The following is a 24,685-nucleotide window of genomic DNA, read 5'->3' on the forward strand; positions in this document are numbered from 1 at the left end:
TCCCGCCAGACGCCAGCCTGCCCTGCTTCCTCCACAGTGAGAGGGGAGGGCATGCCTTCCCGGGCTTGCTGACTTGCAGCCAAGCCGGAGCCGAAAGGGGCTTTTCCTTCCACCCACCCTTTGGAATAGACGCAAGAGCTCCCGAGGTCTGGCGTTTGCAAGGGGGAGGGGAAGGGGCTGAGAGGCTCTTGGGGGTGGGAAGGGAGAGTCACGTTGGAGGGGGAACTGGACTAAGGAGGCTTGAAGTTGCTTTGCAAGAACGGGGGCACTCGATTGATTTATGTACTATTTTCCGGCATATAAGACGACTGGGCGTATAAGACGACCCCCCAACTTTTGAGATGATTTTCATGGGTTAAAAAGTCGTCTTATACGCCGGAAAATACAGTATTTCTGCTGTGGGGTGAATACACTTTGGAGTTACTTAATTACTTATTGGTTGCATTTTAATCCTACTTATTCTCTGAGTTCAAAGAGGCATTTAAAAGGGAATCCTTTAATTTCATCTCCCTAGCAGTCCAACACCCCAAAAGACAAGCTCAGGAACCAAAAAGATTTTGACAAACTTGAACAATGAGCCCTATCTGACAACATGAACTTTAATATGGAGAAAAGCAAGGTTCTACACCTAGGCAGGAAAAACCAAAGGTACAAGTACAGATTAGGTGAAACCTGGCTTAAAACCAGTAACTGTGAGGAGGACCATGAGCCAGCAGCATGTGGCACCAGTCAAAAAAGCTAATACAATCCTTGGTTATATAAATAGAGGCAAAGAATGAAAATGACACGAAGTGTTAGTACTGCTTTATAAATCCTTAGTAAGACCACATCAGGAATACATCCAGTTTTGGTCATCACATTACAAAAAAGGATGTTGAGACTTTGGAAAAAATGCAAAGAAGGACCTGGAAATAAAAACATATGAAGAACAGTTGCAGGAACTGGGTTTGGTTGGTCTAGAGAAAAGAAGGGCTAAGGGTGACATGAAAGCAGTATTCTAGTATTTGAGAGGTTGCCACAAAGAGGAGGGGGTCAACTTATTTTTCAAAGCACCAGAAGGCAAGACGAGAAACAAACGGATGGAAACGAATCAGGGAGAGAAGCAACCTGGAATTAAGGAGAAACTTCCTAACACTGAGGACAATCAACCAATGGAACAGCTTGCCTTCAGAAGTTGTAGGTGCTTCATCACTGGAGGTTTTTAAGGAAAGACTGGACTGAAACAGTATAGGTTTCCTGCTTGAGCAGGGGGTTGGACTAGAAGATCTCCAAGGTCCCTTCCAGCTCTATTTTGACTAAAATGACTGATTCACAGTCATCCTGGAAGTTTGGTGGTCTATTGCTACCTGTGGCTGTCTGTGATCTCCAGCTGTGACCGCACCACACTGCTGATGCTCCGACGATATGTTCTGTTCAGCCAGTTACCCACCACTCCCAGGCCATAGTAGCGCTTCTTCCGGTCAAAGGCAAAGTGCTTCACCCTGGAAGCAATCCGAGTGCCCCTCTTAGGAGCAGCTTTTTTTTCGAGGCTTTTGAGGGCAACAGCTCCTACATGCCTGCAGAACAAGAAAGGACATATTTGAAAACTCATCATGAGTTTGACTGCAGAGATACATGTAGAATTATTCCAGGATGCTAAGAATTAATTGCGTTCTGCAAATGTTACTTGATCTCAGTAAATGTCTGTCTCTGAAGTATTATGAGCCCAATACAATGCAACAATACAGGTAGTCCTCGATTTACAATAGTTCTTTTAGCAACTGATGTTACAACGGCACTGAAAAAAGTGACATGACCATTTTTCATGCTTACGACTGTTGCCGCATCCCCATGGTCATGTGATTTACATGCAGATGCTTGACAATAGGTTCATATTTATGACAGTTGCCGTGTCCTGGGGTCAGGTGATCACCTTTTGCGACCTTCTGATAAGCGAAGTCAAAGGGGAAGCCAGATTCACTTAACAACCAGGTTACTAACTTAACAACGGCAATGATTCACTTGACAAATGTGGCAAGAAAAATCGTAAAATGGGGCAAAATTCACTTTACAAATTTCTCACTTACTAACATAAATTCTGGGCTCCATTATGGCTGTAAAAGTCAAGGACTACCTGTAACTGGTTCTCTTTTTGGCTGCCCCCACCCCAGCACATTTTCTTTTGCAATGACTACTTATGCAGAAAAAGATAAGAAGACCAATAGGAGCAGTTGATTGAGTTAAGTTCAATCTCAAGCAGAAAATTCATTCTGGGAAATGATAAGATGACAGAGATTCTATTACATTTAAGTGTCTCGTTTGATTCTTCAGTGCATCAGTTATTCATCTGAATTTTTAATATAATCTTTCATATCTCTTCTATGTTTGCATTAATCTTTTCCTCCTAGCATCTGTCACCTTCTCTCCAACTCTTAGATGCAAATGTCTTCAATATTTAAAACAAGCAATTCAAGTGGCCAATCTTGTTTCAAAAGGCTACTTCCCCATTTCACATCCTCTCTATGCCCTGTCTTGCCTCCAATCCCGTGTTCCGAAGCTTTCTGAGCAAAGATGTATTGATAGCCCATTACTGGAAAGCTATTTAAAATTGTCTTTTCGGGGAAAGTAATATTTATATTCATAATAGAAATGTCATCTTCATCCTTCAAATACTGGTCAGGATGATGTACTGCATAAAAATCTTACAAGTGCAAGACATGTATCTAAAATCCAGTCCCAAAGCAGCAAAAACTATGAGCAGAGTTTATGGTTCATTGGCAGACAAAATGGAAACACTTTATTTTAGGATTATTTTAAAAGTCTTCCTGTGACAAAGTAGCGTTTTCGGAAAGAAGAATCCAAACAAGAATGCCATAGTGGAAAAGGGCTTTTTCTCAATAGCTACGCATCACCTCTAGAGTAGGAAAGCTTTGTTTCCAGGTGACTGTGGCAACAATAGCTCACATTTGGTGACATTAAACAGGGTACACTTCCTATGAATAGGAGGTTAAGTCTCTGTTGTATCAGTCCAAATGGGTCTCCAAGACTCACTGGAAAGGTTGGTCAACTTCAGGTGACTTGATATCTTCTTGTAAGGGAAGCCCACGGTAGCCAGTAGCAGAGAGAGGTGGGGATTCAAATACATCATCTTGCATGGAGCACATCTCCTCATGTGCGTCAACCTGTTAAGAAAGGGGAATTATTACTCATGGCCTCATTTAAAATGAGAATTGTAGATCTTGTTCAGTGAGGGATCTAGTCATTCTGGCAAACGTCATTTTTATCCATATATCTACTTATAAACACCTTCGTAACATAGAAAAAGCAGCAAATGGGACTATGAATCTGCCCAATATCTTGTTTTACGTATGAATACATATTGCATTTCTTTATAAATGCCCCTAACCCAGCATCCCTCAGATATGTTGAGGCTGCAGCTGCTAGAATTTCCAGACAGATGGACTTTAATAATCATACAACCCAGGAATCATGCAAGGAAGTCTTTGACTGCTGGTCCAGTTGTATTAGGAGAGTTATTTAGCTCAAAAATCAGGAATTAGATACATATATGATAAGAGAAGGAAGGGAGGGAGGGAGGGAGGGAGGGAGGGAGGAAGGAAGGAAGGAAGGAAGGAAGGAAGGAAGGAAGGAAGGAAGGAAGGAAGGAAGGAAGGAAGGAAGGAAGGAATCATTAGAGCGAAAGGCTGGCCATAGATGCCAATAAAGTAGAATGGTGAGCACTGTTTTTTTAATGGCAGGTTTAGTTTATAATTAAATAAAATACAGAAAATCCACATCATCAAAAAAAGAGTTTAATGTAGGACATTTGAAGACAATTTATTTTGCATCTAAACATACAAACAGAGCTCTGCTTATCAGATCAAGCCATAATATAGCTCAGCTACCAATAAGCAAACTGCACTCACTAGCCATTCCCAGGGTAAGCTTCATTGACAATCTATAGCAGTGGCTGGTTGGGGAATTCTGGGAATGACTACAACTTAAAGTTGTCAAGATTGGGCAACACTGATCTTTAGAAACCTAGTTTCTGAAAGTATAAGTTAAAAATAAAATTCATTATTTTCAAATGGAATAAAATGGAAGGGAAGGCAGGAATGTGAGAAGAATTCATCTATGGAAAAATGTGGTGATGGTGGTGGTGGTGGGGAAATTAAGCAAAATACATTTAAGCAACTTCTTTCATTCATCCCCAGTCTTCCTCTTTGCCCCACTTCACATGGAATCCACAACTTACAGGCTGTGAACTCAGCATCTAGCATTTTTTTTGATCCAGGATCTCTGGCTGGCCCTCTGTAGCATTGCCCATAATTTGCTAGCCATGCTCATTTACAAGAAGAACCAGCAGAAGTGATTATGCATGTTCACATGTAAGCTTTAGTAAAGCTTAGCAAGCTGTGTGAATAGTGCAATATAAAAGGAACATAAGGAAATCAATTAGACAGTAGCACAGTGGACCCTTGTAATATTTTCTGAGCAAAAAAAAATTACACATCAACAGTGCCTTTGCTAAACAAATAACGCTTCAAAATACAGAGAGTGCAATTATAGGAATGAGGCCAGGTAAAATGTGTTGAAGGAGCCTTACCTTCACACAGTGAGAGCCCCTGCTGGATAGAAACACCAGGAACACCACTTTGTGACCATTTTTTTAAAGTGGAACAATGCTAGTGGCAGGATGTGATTAATCTATCTCCCCTCCCAATTTGCTAGATAATTCCTCTGGGCAAAGGACATGTCCAGGCATGCCTAGATTAAAAGCAACCCAAATATTTATATTCCAGCTGTTTTCCTTGTGACTTGTCCTCATGCTACAGGTACAGTACAAGTCAAAATAGAATATAGTAGGCATCAACAGGAATTCAAGGCAAGCACAGCTCAGTTTAAATCACCCACCTTGGAAGCTTAGCTGTTGGTGAACTGTTTTGCTTTCTTTAAACTGATGGTGAAAAGGCCATAGCTTACAGCAAGGAATGTTTTAATAATAATAAAATATTCAAGCTCCTAAAAGTTTATGTAGCAAAGTTTGATATGGTTTAATTAACAGAGGCTATGTTTTATTTCATTTTGAAATGTAATTGATCCTATTAATCTTTTTGCCTAGCCTCAGGAATGATCTTACTCACATGTGGGGCTGCTGGGTATTCACACCTATTTATTTCTTGCACAGAACGAAAAGGAATCTCTGAAAAAGATCCCAATCCTCTTTGAGAAGAGCAGCCCTTGGGGTTGTATTCTCATGAATGGGTGAAGTTTAACAATCAGGCTAGCATATCCACCTTAAAACGTTTATATATAAGCAATAGTAAAATTACTAGATCTGGGCTGCAAAGATCTAGGTGGCTACAAAGACTTAATAATAGGGGTCTTCAAACTTGGCCCTTTTATGACTTGTGGACTTCAACTTCCAGAATTCCTCAGCCAGCATGCCTGGCTGAGGAATTCTGGGAGTTGAAGTCCACAAGTCATAAAAGGGCCAAGTTTGAAGACCCCTGCTTAAGAACCTTCAATATCCCTTTTGCCTGGCAGTCTTAGGTTTTAGTTCAGAGGGCTGGAGGTGCAGCTTCTCCCAGGATGATCAGAAGATACCAAGCGTGACCACTTGCTTGAAACAAAGGCCTGCTTTGAAATGGGACAAAGATTTTTAATTTACAGTAGCGCAGCATCACAAACTGGAAAAAAGGGAACGGGAGGGAGGTTCAGTAAAGAAGAAATGAGAAAGCTCTCAAAATCCATGAAACGATTTGCTGAATTGTTGCAGGTCCTTCCCTTTGCAAATTTAACAAGAGGATAGCAGGAACCATAGAAGGAGCAAAACTGAAGTGACAGAGCAGAGGAGGAGCATGTAACAGGAAGGCCATGGAACCATGCTTGCCTTACTGAAGAAGGAAGAGTCAAATGTATCCATGCCATCCACCACATCATCATCCATGAAGCTAGGATACATAAAGCTCCGTTTGTTGCCCCTGCGTTTTTGCACTGATGGATCCAGAATGGAACGCCCCTATTGTAAGAAACAAATTGGAATGGTGAATGGTCGGGTTCAAAATAAATAAATAAATAAATAATAATAATAATAATAATAATAATAATAATAATAATAATAATAATAATAATAATAATAATTGTAGTAGTAGTAGTAAAGTTGGAAGGGACCTTGGAGATCATCTAGTCCAACCCCCTGCTCAGGCAGGAAGCCTTCACTCACTATCAATGATTCACCATCTATTATCAGCAGTTTCAACTCCACCTGGAGTTACAGAGATATGATCAGCCCTGAAGTTGCCTTCCAAAAAGGAAGACGCCTGCTAAGAGGAAGACACAGGGCTTGGCACATGATTAAACACTCTGGAGCTATAGCTAACCAGGTTTGAGATATAGTTTAAGCCAAGATAGCTACAGGTTTATTTCAGTAAATCTGTTTTGCAGCACTGTCTGTTGGGTATAAGTCAATAATATTAACATTGGCTCCAATTATGAAGTAGATGGTTTTACACAGCATCAACCTTCCAGTCAAATGTCGCTAAATCTACTTCTCCATTCTTTTTCTGGGCCAGACAACAGCTCCCTCTGGTGATTCTTTTGTTCAGATGTTCTGAATCGAGAATATGCTTTTACTTCTATTGTGCACCTATTTAGATTTCCAGTCTTATAAGGGGAATATTTGTGTTCCCATCAAACAGTTTCCTTTTGATCGTGACCTTTCTCAGGACAACCCACTTCATAACTCTCAGCTTTAGGAAGCTTGGAATATGAAATCATCAAAGTCTGTCAATTATATTTTCATGAATTCACAGAATTCCAGAGTTCAAATACAAACTTAGAAGTAACAGCACAACAAAATATAACATATAACTTTTTCAAAAGTAAAGTAACTGATTCTCCAATCTCGCTGAAATTAGGATTCAATCTCGTTGAAATTAGGATTTAATGCAAAGTTTCAGAAAAATCATCCCCAGGAACTGTGAAGTAGGAAAAACATAAATGCCCAGCAAAAAACATAAATGCCCTCCCATCCAATATAACTGCCGACACATATGACCATCTCAGAAATAGAAGTAATTGCAAACTGAGATTTAATTTATTTTCCAGTTCAGATTTGAATTGAAATCCTATAGATCAACAACTTTTTTCCCCTCTCTGGAGTTCTGGTGATACTGTTGCTGAATAGAAAGATAAGGAAGCAGCACATACAATATCCTAGACACCATTATCTAAAGAAATAAGGAATTGTAGCTCAGAGCTTTACCACAAAACTAGAACTTACTCTGATAATTGCTGCAGCTGCCTTAAAGCTCATATGGGCCACCGATTCCCTTTTCCTGCGGGGCAGGCGGGCGTAGCCTGACCGTACACTACCTAATGATGCCAAGGACACAACTCCAGGAGTCAGAGGGGGAAGGACAGGATGTGGAGTACGTGGACGATCCACTTCATCTGGGTGCCTGAAGGGACGGCCTCGGGCCAAAGGATCTACAATCTGAAAGGATAAAACAATTGAAGCAATTAGTCTTGTACTCAGTGTTGAAATGGAACAGGAATGTTGATTTAAACTTAAATCGTATCAACCGTAGGATGGTGCTTTAGATAAATGCTTGATTCACCTCCCCTCATAGGATTTCCTCTGACCAACATCTCCCTGATCCCTTTCAGTCTTGATTTTCCCCATCATTTCATATTGAGTCCTTTTACACAGATGATATTCGACTGTGGCCGCCCATTACCCCTTTAAGTTTCTTTACAGGAAGGGAGAATTAAGATCAACTCTTTCATTAAGCAGAAGGAGGCCATCACCTCAATGGCAAATGAGGTGGGACAATGCCAGGTAATTTCCTTCACAGCCATAAGCTGGCCTCCTGAACAGTTAGATGACTTGTGTGCATAGAGGGGTGCCATCTTGTTCTTCACCTCAGCTAATCCAGTAGGATTTTCTCTGGCTGACTGTGGCTTCCCAAACCCTGAAGTGGAGTTTGTTATTGCCTTGGTGGAGCAGTGGGCTAATGCCTCCTTAAGTAACACCAGCTGCCTGCAATTAGTGCAGGTTCGCATCCCACCAGGCTCAAGGTTGACTCAGCCTTCCACCCTTCCGAGGTAGGTAAAATGAGGACCCAGATTGTTGGGGGCAATTAAGCTGACTTTGTAATAATGCCGCTTGGGGGGGGGCAAAAACCATAATAAGCAGGCATATACATAGAATGAAGGCTATTGGCTAAGCACATTGAAGGCTAAGCACATTGATTTGTGCTTGAAAATTGTAAGCTGCCCTGAGTCTTCGGAGAAGGGCGGGATATAAATGGGATTAAAATAAAATAAAATAAATAAAATTGCCTGACACTAGACTTTTCCACTTGGTAATGAGCTGAACTTGGAGACCTTCAAAAGATGAAGTTCTGGCTTTCTGGTGGCCCTTTTTTCTCAGGCTGTACATCCAAGAGGGATTATAATTTCTTCTCCACAGTCAAATCTTCTCTACAGCATGACAGTATCTCTGTGTTACCAACTCTCTTGTGCAATGACACCTACCTTGGGCATTTTTGTTGGCTTTGGGGATTCTGTGCCTTGGAAAGAAGGCACCTCCTGGCTGCTCACTTCTATTTCCCTGTAGGCAGGTTTGAGTTTTCCATAGCGCAGGCTGCAGTGCTGAAGGCTCTTGCGCTGCCAATTGTGTTGCTTTCCATCCCAGTCATTGCTGATGCCAAACCACTGAGCAGCTCCTCTGAGTGCAGGAGGAGAGGAGACAAATGTCACAGGACATCCATGGCTTCACAAGTAACTTCAAAATTTTAAGAAAGTAACTACTCCATCCAGGCCTAATCCTTTATCTAGCTTTGCTTCCAGGAATGGCCGATCAATGGATATGTTTTCACAGATGGAAGGGGGTAGGGTAGTTGTAGGGGACATTTTTAAAGCTGACAGAGTAAACATGGAGTATTGTGGATAGAAATATTCAGTGTTTTCATCAAATCCTCGAAATACGTTTAAGGAAAAATAACCAGAATCTACCCTGTGGTATAAATAAGACACAGCAATTTTTATGGCAGGGCTGAGTCACTTTTTATGAATAAGTTTTCTTTCATCTGTTTTCCTTTACAGCATCTGGAAATTACTCTGTCTCTGTTCTGTGAAAAGCCATAGCCATGCTTAGTAGCTGAGATGGAGAGGGAACAATAACACAACTATCTCACATACAGGTAGTCCCTGACTTACAACCATTTGTTTAAGGACGGTCCAAAGTTACCACCAAAAGTGACTTACAACCCGTCCTTGGCAGCCAACTTGCATTTACAGGGGTTGCAGCATATTGCAGTCATGTGATCACAATTTGTGAACTTCTCAGCCAGCTTCCTGCAGGCAAAGCCGACTGGGGATGCCAGATTCACTTAATGGCCACAAGATTCACATAAGGACTATGTAATTTGCTTAACTACCATGATGAATTTAATTTGTGGTAAAATTGTCATACAATTAGGCCCTGTCGTGTGAGGAGTCAGTTAATGACCACACTGATGAACAACCAAAATCCCAACTGTGGGTGCAAGCCGAGGTCTACCTGCAATTTAAAATAGGTCACAATAAATAGTTGATATGTATCTGCCTTCTTTCCCCTTGTTTTGACACAGCTCTCAGTTTTGAGCAAACCCAGGTTCAAGCAATGGCTAATATTTATTTATTTATTTTATTTTTATTTTAATCCCATTTATATCCCGCCCTTCTCCGAAGACTCAGGGCGGCTTACAATCTAAGAAGCACAAATCAATGTGCTTAGCAATAGCCTTCATTCTATGTATATGCCTGCTTATTAGGGCTTTCAGCTCCCCCCAAGCGGCATTATTACAAAGTCAGCTTAATTGCCCCCAACAATCTGGGTCCTCATTTTACCTACCTCGGAAGGATGGAAGGCTGAGTCAACCTTGAGCCTGGTGGGACTCGAACCTGCACTAATTGCAGGCAGCTGGTGTTACTTAGGGAGGCATTAGCCCACTGCTCCACCAAGGCTCTTTAAAGCATTTAAAGCACTTATTGAAAATATAATGACATTCAGTTAAACGGAGCCTATATATTCTCAAGAGGAAAAAGGGTTAAGTGTACAAATAAACTCAGTAAGTCCACCTACAAGGACCAGAAAGTGGGTTTCAAACATTACTAACAGCCCAACAAGCACAAAAATCAAACACCCACAGAGTCACAAATTATCCTTAGCTGTCATTAATGTTTCATATTACGCTATTGCTTCGCTTTTAAATGTTACGAGCTGCCCAAAGTCGTTGCTATGAGAGGGGCAGCTGAATAAATGGAAGAAATAAGTCAAAGAAATAACAATAAACTAATGTGATAGGATAAAGTTCTCCTTACTTGCGAATACTCTGGGACAATGAGGTTTGCCTATGCAAGGCGGGATGTCTTTCAAAGTTGCTGTCCTGTCTTTTCAATCTCGACTCTTGGAGGCTCACACTCTTCTGAAGAGCTGGGTTTTTTTTCAGAAGCTAAAAGGAGACATTGAGGTCATCAGCAAGAAAGATGGGGAGGGGGGTTTGATCCAAAGACCACTCAACTATCCACATAAATTATAAATTCTCAAGAAATTATACTTTCTGATCAGTGAGGGATCAGGCCCTTTCTCCAGTTCATGACTAGATAAGCTGGGCAAGCTAGTTAGTCAGACATAGATATTTGTGTGAGGATAAAATGGTACATAGATCATATTTCCTCTGAGCAGTTTATAACCTAAGGACCAGTGAAAGAGAAAAGGAAAAAAAGCAATGGAATAAGGGATGGGATGGATGAAATTTTCTCCTCCTGGAAGTGCAACATTCATAAAAAGTTTCTGTAGAATGCCAGAGAACTGGCTGGAGCTTACAAACGATTTTACTGCGCTTATGTGATCCGTTCCCCCTTCTCATTAGCTAGTGAGCACTCACATACAGTATATGCAGGAGAATAGACAATGCTTTTAAATGGTGTGACATAGCAAGTCAGTGTGATTGATAAAAGCTAAAGTACTGTAATTTAACTGGCTGATTATTACTATGGTGGCTTTTTGGAAGACGGTCCATCTAAGGACAGATTGTCTGGATTCAGGAATGCTTTGCTGAAACAACAATTCTGATCAATTGAGATCCAATTTAGCTTGGACCTCTTAACACCCACCCTATAAGGAGAGAACACCGCAGCATATTTGCATGTTTGAATACTGCAGCCAGAAGAAGTGAATGCCTGGTAGACTCTTATTAGACAATTTACATCTAGTCTCTCATCTTCCCCTTTCAGGGAAGATTCTGCAGAAGGTGATAAGACACAAAAGAGACTGGTTGAAGCAGATTGTCTAGAATGGATGTTTTCCTATTAGATCTGTTTTCCTATTAGATCTTTCAGCAATGTTTGAAGCTGTGGAGCATTGTATCCTTCTGCACCAAAGTTGAGAGTTAGGAGCACTGAATTTCAGCCGTCCCACTCCTTTCTAAGTGTCAGGGTGTTAACACAAGTCTATGATGATGGGGTTGAACAATTCAGCCCATGATCATCCCCATATGGGAGGTGAAAGCCAGTTCTTTGAGACTCAGAACAACCACCAACATCAGATTGCTTTCAAGAGTGAAACAGATTATAAAGAGCATTTGGGAAGTGTTTTGACTTAGAGCAACTGGCTTTAAAGTACAAAACACTGCTTTGTGCTTGAAACAGCCCGGTTCACGTTTTTTATTTTGAAATTTTTTTTTTGTATTGCTGTAATGCACTATTATTATAACAGACACCTTTCTAGATAGCACGTAACAATGGAAATCTCACAGTTAATAGACATTTATGGATCTCAATAATTCATACCACTGTTTGGCTGCTTTCTTCTTCTGTCTTCACTGGTGGGATCATTATAGAAAGGTTGGGGGGCTTCTTGCTCTGAAGTCGACTGTTGCTGGTGCTAGAACGGCTGCTTCCATTTTTATCGCTGTCTGCCATCTTGGACTGGAAGGTATTAGTCTATCTGTAATGAGGAAAGAAGTGAGGAATTTAAAACCAAGTACTCTCTCGTGTTCATTTTATTAAAGGCCATCTTCCCTGCATTTAAAGGCATCCTCCTTGTAATTTCCAACCATCACCCCCAGCCACCAGAGGAAATGCAGTCCCAATGTACTGTAGTTTGAAAGCTCCAGGTTAGGGAAAGAAGACTTAGGGAGGGTGATGGATCAATAGATTAACATATTAAACATTTATTAAGCAACACCCACAGCTGGTTTCAGGGAGGCAGAGCAGCCTGGTAATGTGCAAAAGGATTAATTAACAAATTAATTTTGATTTGCAGGTCTGCCACACTAGGTGTCTAAAAAAAGATAAGCAGTTACAAAACAATATAAAAACTCTAAGGGCACTCAGGCAAAAAAAAAAACCAATTAACAATAGTAATGCAAAACCACAACTGCATTGTTTTCACTTTCCAGCTCAGGATTTAGACACGCATCAACCAGAAGACTTTGACTAATCAATATTAATTTATTTTAATTCACTTGTACCCTGCCTTCGTAAAATTACTAAGCTAGTAAGTGGGATTTCAATAGTATGATTACAGGTAGTCCTCACTTAATGACAGCCTTGCTTAGCAACTGTTCAAAGTTATGAGGGTGCTGAAAAGTAAATTTATCGATGGCTCCTCACACTTACAACTGCAGTCATGTGACTGGTGGCATTTACCAATGTCACAGCATCCCACAATTCCATGATCGCCATTTGTGAGCTTCACGGTCAGCTTTTAGGCTGTAGAAGGAGTCTTGGTAGTTAGAATGCAGTATTGCAGGCAAACTTTGCCTACTGCCTGGAGTTCGATCCTGTCAGGGCTCAAGGTTGATTCAGCCTTCCATCCTTCAGAGGATGGTAAAATGAGGGCCCAGATTGTTGAGGGCAATATGCGGACATTGTAAACCAACCAGAGAATGTTGTGTAAAGCACTATGGGGCAATATATAAGTGCTGTTGCTATTGCTATTCTAACAAGTAGTCAATGGAGAAATCAGCAGAAAAAATGCAAATTGTGGTCACACTGGGTCTCATTTAACAACAGACCTGCCCGTCACAATTGTGTCTTTAAATGAGGACTACCTGTAAAGGTAATGCATATTGCATTATTTTGTGCCTTTTCAGGAAAATGTGTTTAACTAGAATGGGAAATACTTCAGATTTCACATTACAGGCCAATATTTCCAAATGAGGATACAGGACCAGTGTCTGTACAGTGGGTTAAAAACTTTTTGTAAACAGAAGGAGAACCAAACATTAATGGGTTCAGTATAAGCAGTTTGGACATGAAACAGAAACTGTCAGAAAGGGCACATCATTCCGGGCTTTTTTAAAAAAATATTGTCAAGTCTTGGAGCTCTGCTTAAAAATGATGAAAGGTTTGGGGGTCTGACTTTTAGTAGCCTCCTAAGTTATTGACCCTTTCCCTAAACTGTAATTTCTGCAAAATAAAGTATATTTTGAAAAAAGATATTCAAACTCACTGGGTGGATTAAAAACAAATGCTGTTTTTACATTCCTTCAGATCAACTTTAAAAGCACTATTCTCTTTAAATCTGTCCTTGTGAATGCTGCAAGTTTTCTCCCCAAAGCCTCCACAGTCTTATTTCTTTTTACATTAAGTACCCCTACACACACACACACACACACACACACACACACACACACACACACACACACTGTTCTTGTACAGAAAACACTTGTTTGTTTGAAGTTTGGCATCTCCTCAAGGGACTATGGCATTAATCCAAATGTTGAAATCAATTCTTTTATACCATTTTTAAAAACACTTCAGTTGTTCACTGACTTCCAGAAGGAGCCACAGAAATGAAGTTGCCGTTTTCCTGTAGTAAGATTTGGATTCAGACTGGAATCAAAGCTGATGGCTTCGGAAACAGTCCATTCCCCAAGTAGACTTTTTCAACCTTCCAAAGCAGGATCCATGGTTGGTTTATACCCCTTACCACAGTTCTCACTCATTTCAGAATTGAAACTTTCCCTCAGTCATCCTAAATCTGTTTACACAAGGGACCTTCAAGGATTAAAGTTAATCATCCTGACCGATTCACACTGACCAGTAGTTGTATCATTCTCTGCAGGAAGAAGAAAGCTTCAGAGAATGGCAAGAGTCATGCTACAAGGGATAGAACACAAACAGTTGAGATTTTGCAATTACTGGATGGGTCAGCTAGGGTTTACAGTGCCACTTATGTTACCTCACCAGCTTTACTACTGGAGCTATTTAGATTAGGCTGCCTCAGCCTTTTGACCTATTAATACTACCATGGGAAAAGCTAACCGCTCCTAACAGCTTACACAATGGCCAAATAATATCTTATATATAACATGTACAAGGTGACTCGGTTATTATATACATCAGATCACAGACTATAACAGGAGTCTCAAAGACTCCATAAAAATAGCACCTGTTTGTGCAGTCCTTCGTGTGGCAATGTTGTACTTATATCCAAGAGAAAAGATTCCCCGCTTCATCTTTATAACCAACTAATCACATTCCAATAGGATAAGAATAATCTCTTGAAAAGTTCCAAGAAAGGTATGATACACCAATGCCATTAACAGCATTGAAAAGCCATGTCCTTACCTGAGCTCCAATGGCAATAATTATATACCAGCAACTTGGGGTAAAATATAAAAGATCTTCAAGTCAAGCTTGATTGGTGACCTTACATACGTCTTTGTGTAATTTTCCTGGTGTTATATTCCTGGACAATGTTATGGAAATATTTTGTCATTGCCTTGTTCCAGGATAATTTCCTAATCTGGTTTATACCACTGATTGGTTAGTGCAGGGTCCCCCAACCCCCAGTACCGGGTCGCAGCATGCCAGAAACTGGGCCGCACAAATAAGCAAAGCCCCATCCACGGGATGTAAGCAGCACATGAAACCACGCCCCCCTCCGGTCCACAGAAAAAACCTCTCTCCGTGGAACCAGTCCCTGGTGTTCAAAAGGTTGGGGGCCTCTGGGTTAGTGGTTTACCATTCTAGTACTAATCAGCTCTGTTCATTTTCCAAGCCCAACAAAGGTCAGCCAGAGGTTTCAATTGGGTGAGGTCAAGTCACTATTATTTATATGACAGCACAGCACAAATCTGCTCAAGAGGCAAAGCATGACAGTGGAACTAATAAAGAAGAAGAATCTGCCCGGCCAATTCAATCTTGCAGGTTAGCATGCTCTGGGTACCTTTGATTAATCAATGTCATCTAAAAGGACTTTGAGGTGCACCTTCTCTGAACAGCGCCTACCTTCTGGAATGAGGTTCTCCCAAGATCTGGATGGCCCTCACTCTGCTGTTGTTTAGAAGAACTATGAAGACTATCTATCCAATCTGTCATTCTTGCCATATTGTGTCTTCTTCCTCCCCCACCACTTCTTGGTAATTAGTTTTATTGTGATTTCCTTGTATGGATTGTTGTGAGGCCCCGCCCCACAAATCAGTGGAGTTGGGTAACATTCAAGTTTGATAGATGAATGAATGGATCTGCAGAAATTCTGAATTCACTCTCAAGTGAAAAGGCAAGGCATTTAAAAAAATGTAAGATTTTGAAAAGCTGAGACAAATAGGGGTAAGAAAAAGTTCTGGGCCTTACTGACAGCAGATTGATAGTTAACCATTAACCATCTTAAAGATCTCTCATATGAAATTGCTGGTCTTTAGAAAAAGAGAATGCAAGAGGCCACCAAAAATTCACTGCAATGACACACATGGCCGTTAGAGGACAGTGGCCTCATGTTGTTCAAGCTTTATGCGCTGGCCTAATATAAACAAGAGCCTTACTGTGGCACCTTGAAGGCTTACCGGGAGGAGAAAAATGGTAAACAAGGAGGCTTAATATAGATTGCAATATTTTTATTAGGCAAGTTCAAGCGCATAGAAGATAAACAGAGAGATTGTTCCTTTTCTTAGGAATACTAGTGTTTCTCAACCTTTGCAACTTTAATATGTGCAACTCCCAGAATTCCCCAGCCAGCATGGAAAATTCTTAATTCTTCCTAGCTCTTGCCAAGAGCATTTTTAACTAGGTTTTTCAGCTTTCTAACTTTTAATTACCTGCTGATGTGATCTGCAGATGGATGCTGCTGTTAAGGGGCGTCACCGTGGCTTTAACACATTCCTTCCTCACCAATGTGCCCCTCTCCAGATAAATCAATTGAAATAATAAGAAATCCCAGCCAACGTGAGCAATGGTTCGATATAGGAAATACACGCTTTGTGGAACACTACATTAGCTATCACATGGTGCTTTAAATGTACTATTTTACCTGCTCCGTAATATACAGTATTTGAAGGGTAAATATATATTTTTAAAAAACAGAAATATGGGGTAGGTTGTCATCATTCTCCTAACCATAGGTCACTAAAATAGAAAAATCTCCTTCAAGTCAAGCTTGTCTCATGGATGTTTTAAGATGATGTCTATATATCCTATGGAAGTGGTTGTCCTGGCCTTGTAGATTTTTTTTCCAGCTCCCCAGTCTTATCTACAGCCCTGAGAATCACCCATATAAGGACTAACCAGTCTGGTCCCGCTAAGCTTTAGTGGTCAGATAAGAACAGCTATCTGCTGAAACATTTCTAAACTAGATTAGTAGACCAATGTCTACATCAGGGGTGTCAAACTGCCGGCCAGTGAGCTGGATGCGTCATGCTGAAACCGCGCCCTCCCCATTGCCGGCAATGGAAAAAAAAGTCGCAATAGGTCACGACACGTCACGTGACATTGTGTGTATGACATCCCTGCTCTACATGCTTCAAAATTTATAGAGATATATGACTAGGATAAAACAGCTATATAACATAATTCAGTCGAAGCATGCTATTATAGCTAGTTTAGCTATTTTCTCATTTCTGAGACAAATGAGGTATCAGGTGGGTGTTTGTGGGTGTACATGAGGTAAAAAATTGAGAGCATCTGTGTTCATTACTCCCAGCAGATAAGCCTCCTGTATTAGATTTATAGCTACCTTAAAGTGGGAACTCTTCTTTTGGAGAAGAACAGCAACCCTTAGTCCAGCATCCCAGCAAGAATACATTGCATGGGAGAGGAAGCCATAAATGTTTAAGAGGCCCCTCTCAGGAAGGGAGCAATGTAATAAATAATCCAGGCCCTCAAGCATCCCAGGAGAACAAGCATCCTATACAGCAATTCTCAAAGTGCTTGAGCGGGCAAGAAATAGAGCTCGTGTCAACAGAGAAAGAGGGGCTGATGCATTAGTAGTTTGCCTTATCCATTATAAATTTTGGGACCACTGCCATCTGAATGTTGAGGGAGAAAATATTTATGCAAGTCGATACAATCCACAAAAAGGAAAACAACACCAGCTGGTATCAGAGACCACCAGAGCTGGCAGAAAGGACTTCAGCCAACCTCCCCAAGATAAGCAGGAATACAACAGGGCGAAGGGGGTTTTTTTTGGTGATCCTGAAACGGACACAATGGATTGAAGTTCATATATCTTATTAGCTTCTTGTGATTATCTGAGAGATCCCAGGTCGACTCCTGCACCTCCTATGGATATTTCTTGCTCTTAGGGATCCTACAGCAGGCGGTTGGACACCAATCTTTTCATAACCATGCAGGGCTTTAAATTTCATTTCAGGGTGCTTAACATACTAAATGCACCACAAAGACATGCAACTTCCCGAGTCAAATTTAGCCAAAAATAAAATAGTGTTCTATTTCCAGTGGGAAGTTATGCATTGGTAAGATTATTTAACCTGCCTGAAATCTAGTGGAAGTTTTATTAAGGAGTTATCATCTACTCTGGAAGGCCAAAACAGCAGTGTGTCATCCCCTCCCCCCCATTTTTCCTATATGATGCTTTATTCAGGCTGTTGCTGGCAAAGGTCTCTGCAATTTATCTCATGGCATGAAGGCCAGGTTTGAACGATATGCACCCCCCCAATGTGGTGTAATAGTTAAGGGGTAGGAATAGGATTAGGAAGGTCCAGTTTCTAGTCTACTCTCGGCCACAAATGTTCTGTGGGTGACTTTGGACCAATTAGTCTCTCTACCAGTTGTTATTGTAAGGCAGAATAGGAAGAGAGAGTGCTGTATACACTATCTTAAGTTGCTGTACAAAAAGCAAAACAAACTAACGAATAAATGAAGAGAAAACTGGGGTCATGTTCCTTTGCCAAGCGAGCAGCCCATTCACAGAGAGCGTGACTAATTACACAAGAATGGTCACCAAACTCAGCTGCCAGCACTGCCCTCAAGAATTCTTTCTTTTCTTTTAATCACCTAGCAAGTACAATGGCAAAATACTGGAATTCACACTCCACCAGCATAATAACATGCCTCATCAGTTGGCAGACAGTCGTATCTAGGGCCTGGATGACTTGTTTTTCCATGACAGGCAACCTGCCAAGGAGAAGCATTTAACGACGACTGGTTTGCCATGCTTACAGAATGAAAGGAGGACCATCAGAAGCCGTGGCTTAGCTCCTTTAACCTCCCTTCTTCTTGAGGGTGACTGCAACCAAGACAAGGGCTATTGTGGCCAAGGGGCTCAAAGCCACATGATGAGAATCGGCCTTTTCTGAACCACTAAGGCATTTCTTGAATAAAAATGGAATAAATGACCTGGCATGGCAGAAACAGAAACTCTTCTCTCAGCAGGAAAACAAAGGCTTATCTCTACAGGAATGAAATAGCAGAAGGCAACGAAATAATCTTTGCAAGCCATGTTAGCTGGGGAATCACGAAGGTGGAAAATCCAATTCATTTGCAGGGCACCATGCTGGAGAGAGTGAAGGTGCATAAATAAAGCCTTAGCATGCAACCACATAAGATGAGAGAATTTTCTCTTCTTCTTGTTGTTGTTAGTTGCAAAGTCTTGTCCGACCCATCACAACCCCATGGACAACGTTCCTCCAGGCCTTCCTGTCCTCTACCATCTTCTGGAGTCCATTTAGGCCAGACATGTCAAACACAAGGCCCGGGGGCCAGATCCGGCCCACAAAGTGGTTTCATGTGGCCCGCGAAGCCATCCTGGAAACAGTGAGGGAACGGCCCCCGCTGCCTTGGCCCCGGCCCAGAGACCCTCCTTCTGCCAGAGACCCTCAGACCTGTCCCACTCCTGCCCAGGCCCCCATAGGCACCCTTCATGCAAACGTAGTAGAGCTGGCCATGCCCACCCAGTAGGCCATACTCACTGTAGCCACGCCCACCCAGTAGGCCACGCCTACCCTGGCCATACCCACCCGGCCCCTTGAGGGCAACCGCAATGCTGATGCAGCCCTCAATGAAATTGAGTTTGACACCCCTGATTTAGGCTCACGCCTACTGCTTCAGTGACTCCATCCACCACCTCATTCTCTGTTGTCCCCTTCTTCTCTTGCCCTCAACCTTTCCCAGCATTAGGCTCTTCTCCAGTGAGTCCTTCTCTTACCAATCAACTATAATTTTCTCTTACCAATCAAATATACGCCGCTAGTTATATTGCATTGCTAAAACATACTGTTTTGGAGATGTGTCTGCTATATTTCTCAACCTCTTTGCACCTGGAAGAATCTTTCAAATGTTTGTCAAGCTTCAGGAACTCCTACATACTTAGACTCAAATGCAGGGCAGAAGTTACAAAAATTATTACATTTGTCTGCTGTGCACACCTATACATGTACATTAGAAGTGTTCTTAAATTAAAATAAAGAATTAAACTTCTTTCTTCTGCCCCCCTCTCCCATACCTTTGTGGATGGCTCCTGAGGTTGCTGATTCCCAGCCCAGCTTAGCCCAGATCTTCTGCACCTGCCCTGAGACGGAGGCCCCTGGGCCACTGTACCTGGAGAAAGGCAGGCATGCGCTGGCAAGGAGAGCCCTCACAAGGAGAGAATGACTCTCTCTTACAGACTCTCTCTCTCACACACACCACCTGCTGCTCCTCTCTCCTCTCTTCTTTATTCCTCACTCAATTCCCTCCTCAGCTCAGCTCAGTCTTCTGGTCACCTCCCTGTTTGCACATGTATGCACAACTCTCACCCCTGTCCAGGATCTGCAGATACTCTAGCAGGCCAACCCAATGTTGGAGGTTGGAGAGGTTTTGTTTGGTTTTTTAAAAAAAGAAAAAGAAATCATGCTCTCCAAAGAACATCTAGTAACCTCTGATGGAACCCTTAGGGCTCTGTGCAACCCCAAATAACTGAAATTGGTTAATACCAGTTATTTCAATCTTCTACAGGTTGACACTGTTTAGGAATATTGGATTAAAATTCCCATTATTCTCAGTGATCAGGTGCTGTGGTCCAACACCACTGGGAGAGTACAAGACTGAGAAGACCAGCTGTTCATATTTGAATGACATCTTCCATTATCCCCTGCCAGCACGTACAAGGTAAGAGCTAGGCACAATGAGGCCTGTGTTCCAAAAACATTGGGGGGGGGGGAAAGGTTGCATTTGGATATGAGCTTAGCAGTCCTTCACAAACAGGATCCCAAATAAAATTTAGTTATAGCTTAGTGTTGATTAAATAATGTTGCAGCACAGTCATTCCAAATCAACCAACCAACCAACCAACCAACCAACCAAGAAGCAGCATTTCAATATTTCTGGAATATATTTAAGAAACTATCCTACACTTTTTGAAAAAAATAATCTGCATTTCTCAAGCTTATTTCCAAGATTTTGTAACTATTAGAACATTATTCAGCTGTAAAAGGTTAATTTATTTGGCTCCACCACAGAAGGCTTAGCTCACAGGTAATTTTGGAGTGGTACAATTCTTCAAAGAGGAATATTGGTTAAGGCACCATGCTAAAAATCAGGGGACTGTGAGTTCAAGGCCTACTTTAGGCACAATTCCAGCTAAGTGGCTTTGGTCCATTCACACTCTCAGACCTAGGAAGAAGGTAGTTGCAAACCACATCCGAAAATGTAGCCAAGAAAACCTTCTCCAGACAGTCTCCAGGAATCAAAGACTGACTTGAAAGCACACTTACAAAAACAACATTTAAAAGTTTCAATCCAAAATTGCATAACCCACTCTGTAACACAAACAGCTACATAACCCACAGATTGATTTTTTTTTTCCTGTTGGCCCCCATGCTTAACAACTGCCTCACTTGGAACAGGTTTAATATACAAAAAAAAAAGTCTCAGTCGGGATGGAAAATTTCCCTTCCAAGGTCCTGCAGTCAGTCAGAAAAAAGATTTATTCTCTGTTAGCAAGAAAAAGCACTGGGCCAAGGCATGCCAGAAACCGGGCAGTACAAAGCGGCAAAGCCCCATCCACAGGATGCAGGCAGCACATGAAACCACACCCCCTCCGGTCCGCGGAAAAACTTCTCTTCATGGAATCGGTCCCTGGTGCTCAAAAGATCGGGGACCTCTGATCTAGACCAGGAGGGTAGGCAATCTTGGCTCTTTTATGACTCGTGGACTTCAACTCTCAGAATTCCTGAGCCAGCCAAGCTGAGGGGAAAGGGAGAGGTTTCCAAGCTGAGCCATGCTGGCTCAGGAATTCTGGGAGTTGAAGTCCATGAGTCATAAAAGAGCCAAGGTTGCCTACCCCTGATCTAGTCTATGCCAACTGTAAACTATCGTTACGGAAGAGGAGAATGCAGTGTGTCACAAGGGGAAAAGAGAAAGAGAAGACAAGATCAAAGACCACGTAGTGGTTTCCCAAAGCAAAGTCATTCACAGGTAGTTCTGACACTTTCCCATGTGGCCATCTTGCTAACATGGCTTCATTGGCTTTCTTAAGCAATGAAACAATCCCACTTGCTATGATTTTATTTACTTAGTCAGCATGCTATACCTGAATCCATTGACTTCCTCAGTTATAGAAGGATCCTATAATCATGGAAGAGAAGTAAACGTTATTTACTTAACAACCCAGCTGGTGCTTGCTGAAGGAACAAATAAAGCATTTCTAACCAGACAGTATATCATCTGTAAGCTATTGATGGTGCCTGGGATCAAAATAGCAGTATGGGCCATGCTGTCACAGGGGGAGCATAACAATTTATTATTTGTAAATAATAATAATAATGATGAAAGTGGGATAAATGCACACACATTTGCAATATGATTCAGGTAACCCTTCAAGTGGCTGGCTCAACTACTCTCAGAGTGCTAACAAGGAAATGACTGCAAATTCTTCCATTCCCCACCATTCAGTCAGAACTGGATGTGAAGCAAAATGTTTTCAAGGAAAAAAACCCCATGAAAGTCCAGTTATCTTTTGGAAAAGCACCTTGGGATTTGATTGTCCTCCTTATATTCCAGTGAATTAGAAAGGCATCCACCTGTGCCCACTTCCTAAAATTACCTCATTATTTTAATGTATTTTTTAAAAAATGGTTCAGCCCCTTTGCCTAGCCCTAGGTAACAGTTCTTACATATTTCTATCAAGGTCATCTTCCTCGTTCTCTACACAAAGCAGCTATGGTGTTGCAGGGTGGAAATTGTTCTGTTCTCGTGGGTGGAGATTGATTTATAATGCTGATCTACAGGGAGAATATATGGAGCTCACACTGAAAGGTGGAAGAACAATCATATTGTGACACTCCTATTACTGTTGGAAAGACTAGACTTCTGAAGGAGGAGCCTGGACCAGACCCTGAGGAAGGAACATGCTCAAAAAAGGTCTTCCTCTTCTTCCTTCCTTTTTCAAATGGAGTCACTGGCCTCTGATTGTCACCACAGGCTGGCAATGTCAACCTAGATCAGTGATGGCGAACCTTTTAGAGACCGAGTGCCCAAACTGCAACCCAAAACCCACTTATGTATCGTCGGGTGCCGGGCGGGCGTGGCCCATTGGGTGGGTGTGGCCAATTGTGTGGGTGTGGCCCATTGGGTGGGCATGGCTGCAGTGGTAACCGCAGACTGGGTGGGACTAAAAAGTTCAATCAATCAATTCCAACTTTGCGAGAAGTTTTTTTTTCCCTGGGAGAAGTTGAAATTGATTGTTTGAACCTTTTTTTTTTTTGGTACATTTTGAGGCGGCGGAGGCCTAAAGCGAAAAGGTTTTATAAAACCCAGCTGAAGGCCCAGGACTGGGGCGACAGTGCGCGTGCCCACAGAGAGGGCTCTGTGCGCCACCTGTGGCACCCGTGCCATAGGTTCGCCACCACAGGCGTAGATGAAGACCTCTTGGGCAGGCAGTTAGCTAAGATAGTTAGGAGAAACAGCGGCAAATCAATAACAAAAACCAAAAGCATTTTCTGGTCCAAACAGCAGAAAGATCAGCTGATGGCCTCCTGCCCTGCTTATGGGTTTAAGATACCTAAGGTTGCTTAAAGTCAGCAGGGGAAAAATAACACCTCAGAAAGGGCAAAAGACATCCCTTTCATCACCCTCATTCTGGGTTAAGTTTTATTCACGTGAAAGAGATAGTAAGAGGTTTGCAGGCTTGGCCAAGACATTTGTGCCTGAGGCAATGAAACGTTGTACATTGTTTGTACAATGTACAATTCACTAAGCCAAAATGCATAACACCCAACATCCCAGGTGGAGATCCTCTCCTCTTCCCATGAAATAAAAATACAGTATTGCCCATTTAAATGGCTGGCAGATAATTTCCCAAATCTCCCTCTGCCTAGAGCTGGTCCAAATGTTCTGCTGCCCCCAGCATACTTTTCTTTTTCTTTTTCTTTTATTGTTATACATCTTGATACATTGCATCATTTCGATAAAGTGATGTTTACAGTACTATTTAAATAATAGACTGTTAACAAAATATTAAAAATACGGAAAGGAAAGAAGAAAATCTACCAATATTAACTACAATTTAGGGCCTTCTCTGTGGGTGCGCCGGCCCTTTGGAACCAGCTGCCTGTAGAGCTTAGGACTGCCCCTGACCTCCGCTCATTCCGCTGGGACCTGAAGACCTGGCTCTTTGAGCTTTCTGGCCTGGACTGAGGGTATTAATTGGGGTTTTAATTGTATCTTAATTGTTATTGGGTTTTTTAGTTTCAAGGTTAGTTTAATTATTTTAATTGTTTTTAATCTATGTAATTTGTTGTACTGTTTTAAAAAACCTTGTGAACCACCCTGAGTCCTACGGGAGAAGGGCGGTATATAAGTTTAATAATAATAAAATAAATAAATATCGATATTACAAATCTAAAACTATTTGGCTTTTTCAGTCAAAGTCAAAAACTATATTAAAATAAGAACCACTGAAACTCAAAACAAAGTATCAATTACATGGTAAGGGTATTTGATCCTAAGCTAATTACTTAATATTAAAATCTCCATTGTATTTTTTATATTGCGAAAAAGAAAAATTGATGGATGAAGCAAATTTAACAAAAGTGAAAATACCTAAAAAAATTAAAAAGAAAGAAAAAGGAGAATAATACTAACTAGGATAAAAAGTGCTTTGAAAGAATATCTGAAGGACAGTGAAGAAGATGCACTGAAGCTAGTATACCATGTGAGTTTACTGACTACTGGAGACACCAAACTGTCCTACAAAAAAGCTTAAATGAAGAACAGAAAAGAGACATGGGAAGACAAAGTATTACGTGGCCAGTACATTAAAAAAATATAGCAGGCAGAGCAAATAACAACAAAACAACAATGGCTAAGAACAGGAAAGTTGAAGAAAGAGACGAGGGGCTAATTCTGGCTGCAAAAGACTAACCCTTAAGAGCAAATACATACAAAGCCAGAATTGAGAAGACAGCAACAGACAGCATGTGCCACCTTCTGC

At 41.5% G+C, this 24,685-nt stretch overlaps 1 protein-coding gene across 1 annotated transcript in view; it reads right to left on the reverse strand.

Moving 5' to 3' along the window:
- The window catches only part of RHBDF2 (rhomboid 5 homolog 2), a 93,846-nt gene that overhangs the window by 28,512 nt on the left and 40,649 nt on the right, over positions 1-24,685 (reverse strand). Inside the window, exons 2-8 of the mRNA XM_081318585.1 lie at positions 11,821-11,977; positions 10,351-10,481; positions 8,521-8,713; positions 7,265-7,477; positions 5,873-6,001; positions 3,031-3,161; positions 1,347-1,556 (exon numbers count right to left, since the gene is read on the reverse strand). Coding sequence (XP_081174711.1) covers positions 1,347-1,556; positions 3,031-3,161; positions 5,873-6,001; positions 7,265-7,477; positions 8,521-8,713; positions 10,351-10,481; positions 11,821-11,952 — 1,139 coding nt within the window. The 5' untranslated portion in view covers positions 11,953-11,977. The remainder of the gene's footprint in view (positions 1-1,346; positions 1,557-3,030; positions 3,162-5,872; positions 6,002-7,264; positions 7,478-8,520; positions 8,714-10,350; positions 10,482-11,820; positions 11,978-24,685) is intronic.

This window comes from Vipera berus, assembly GCF_964194415.1.
Source record: "Vipera berus genome assembly, chromosome: 2".
Classification (NCBI taxonomy): Eukaryota; Metazoa; Chordata; class Lepidosauria; order Squamata; family Viperidae; genus Vipera; species Vipera berus.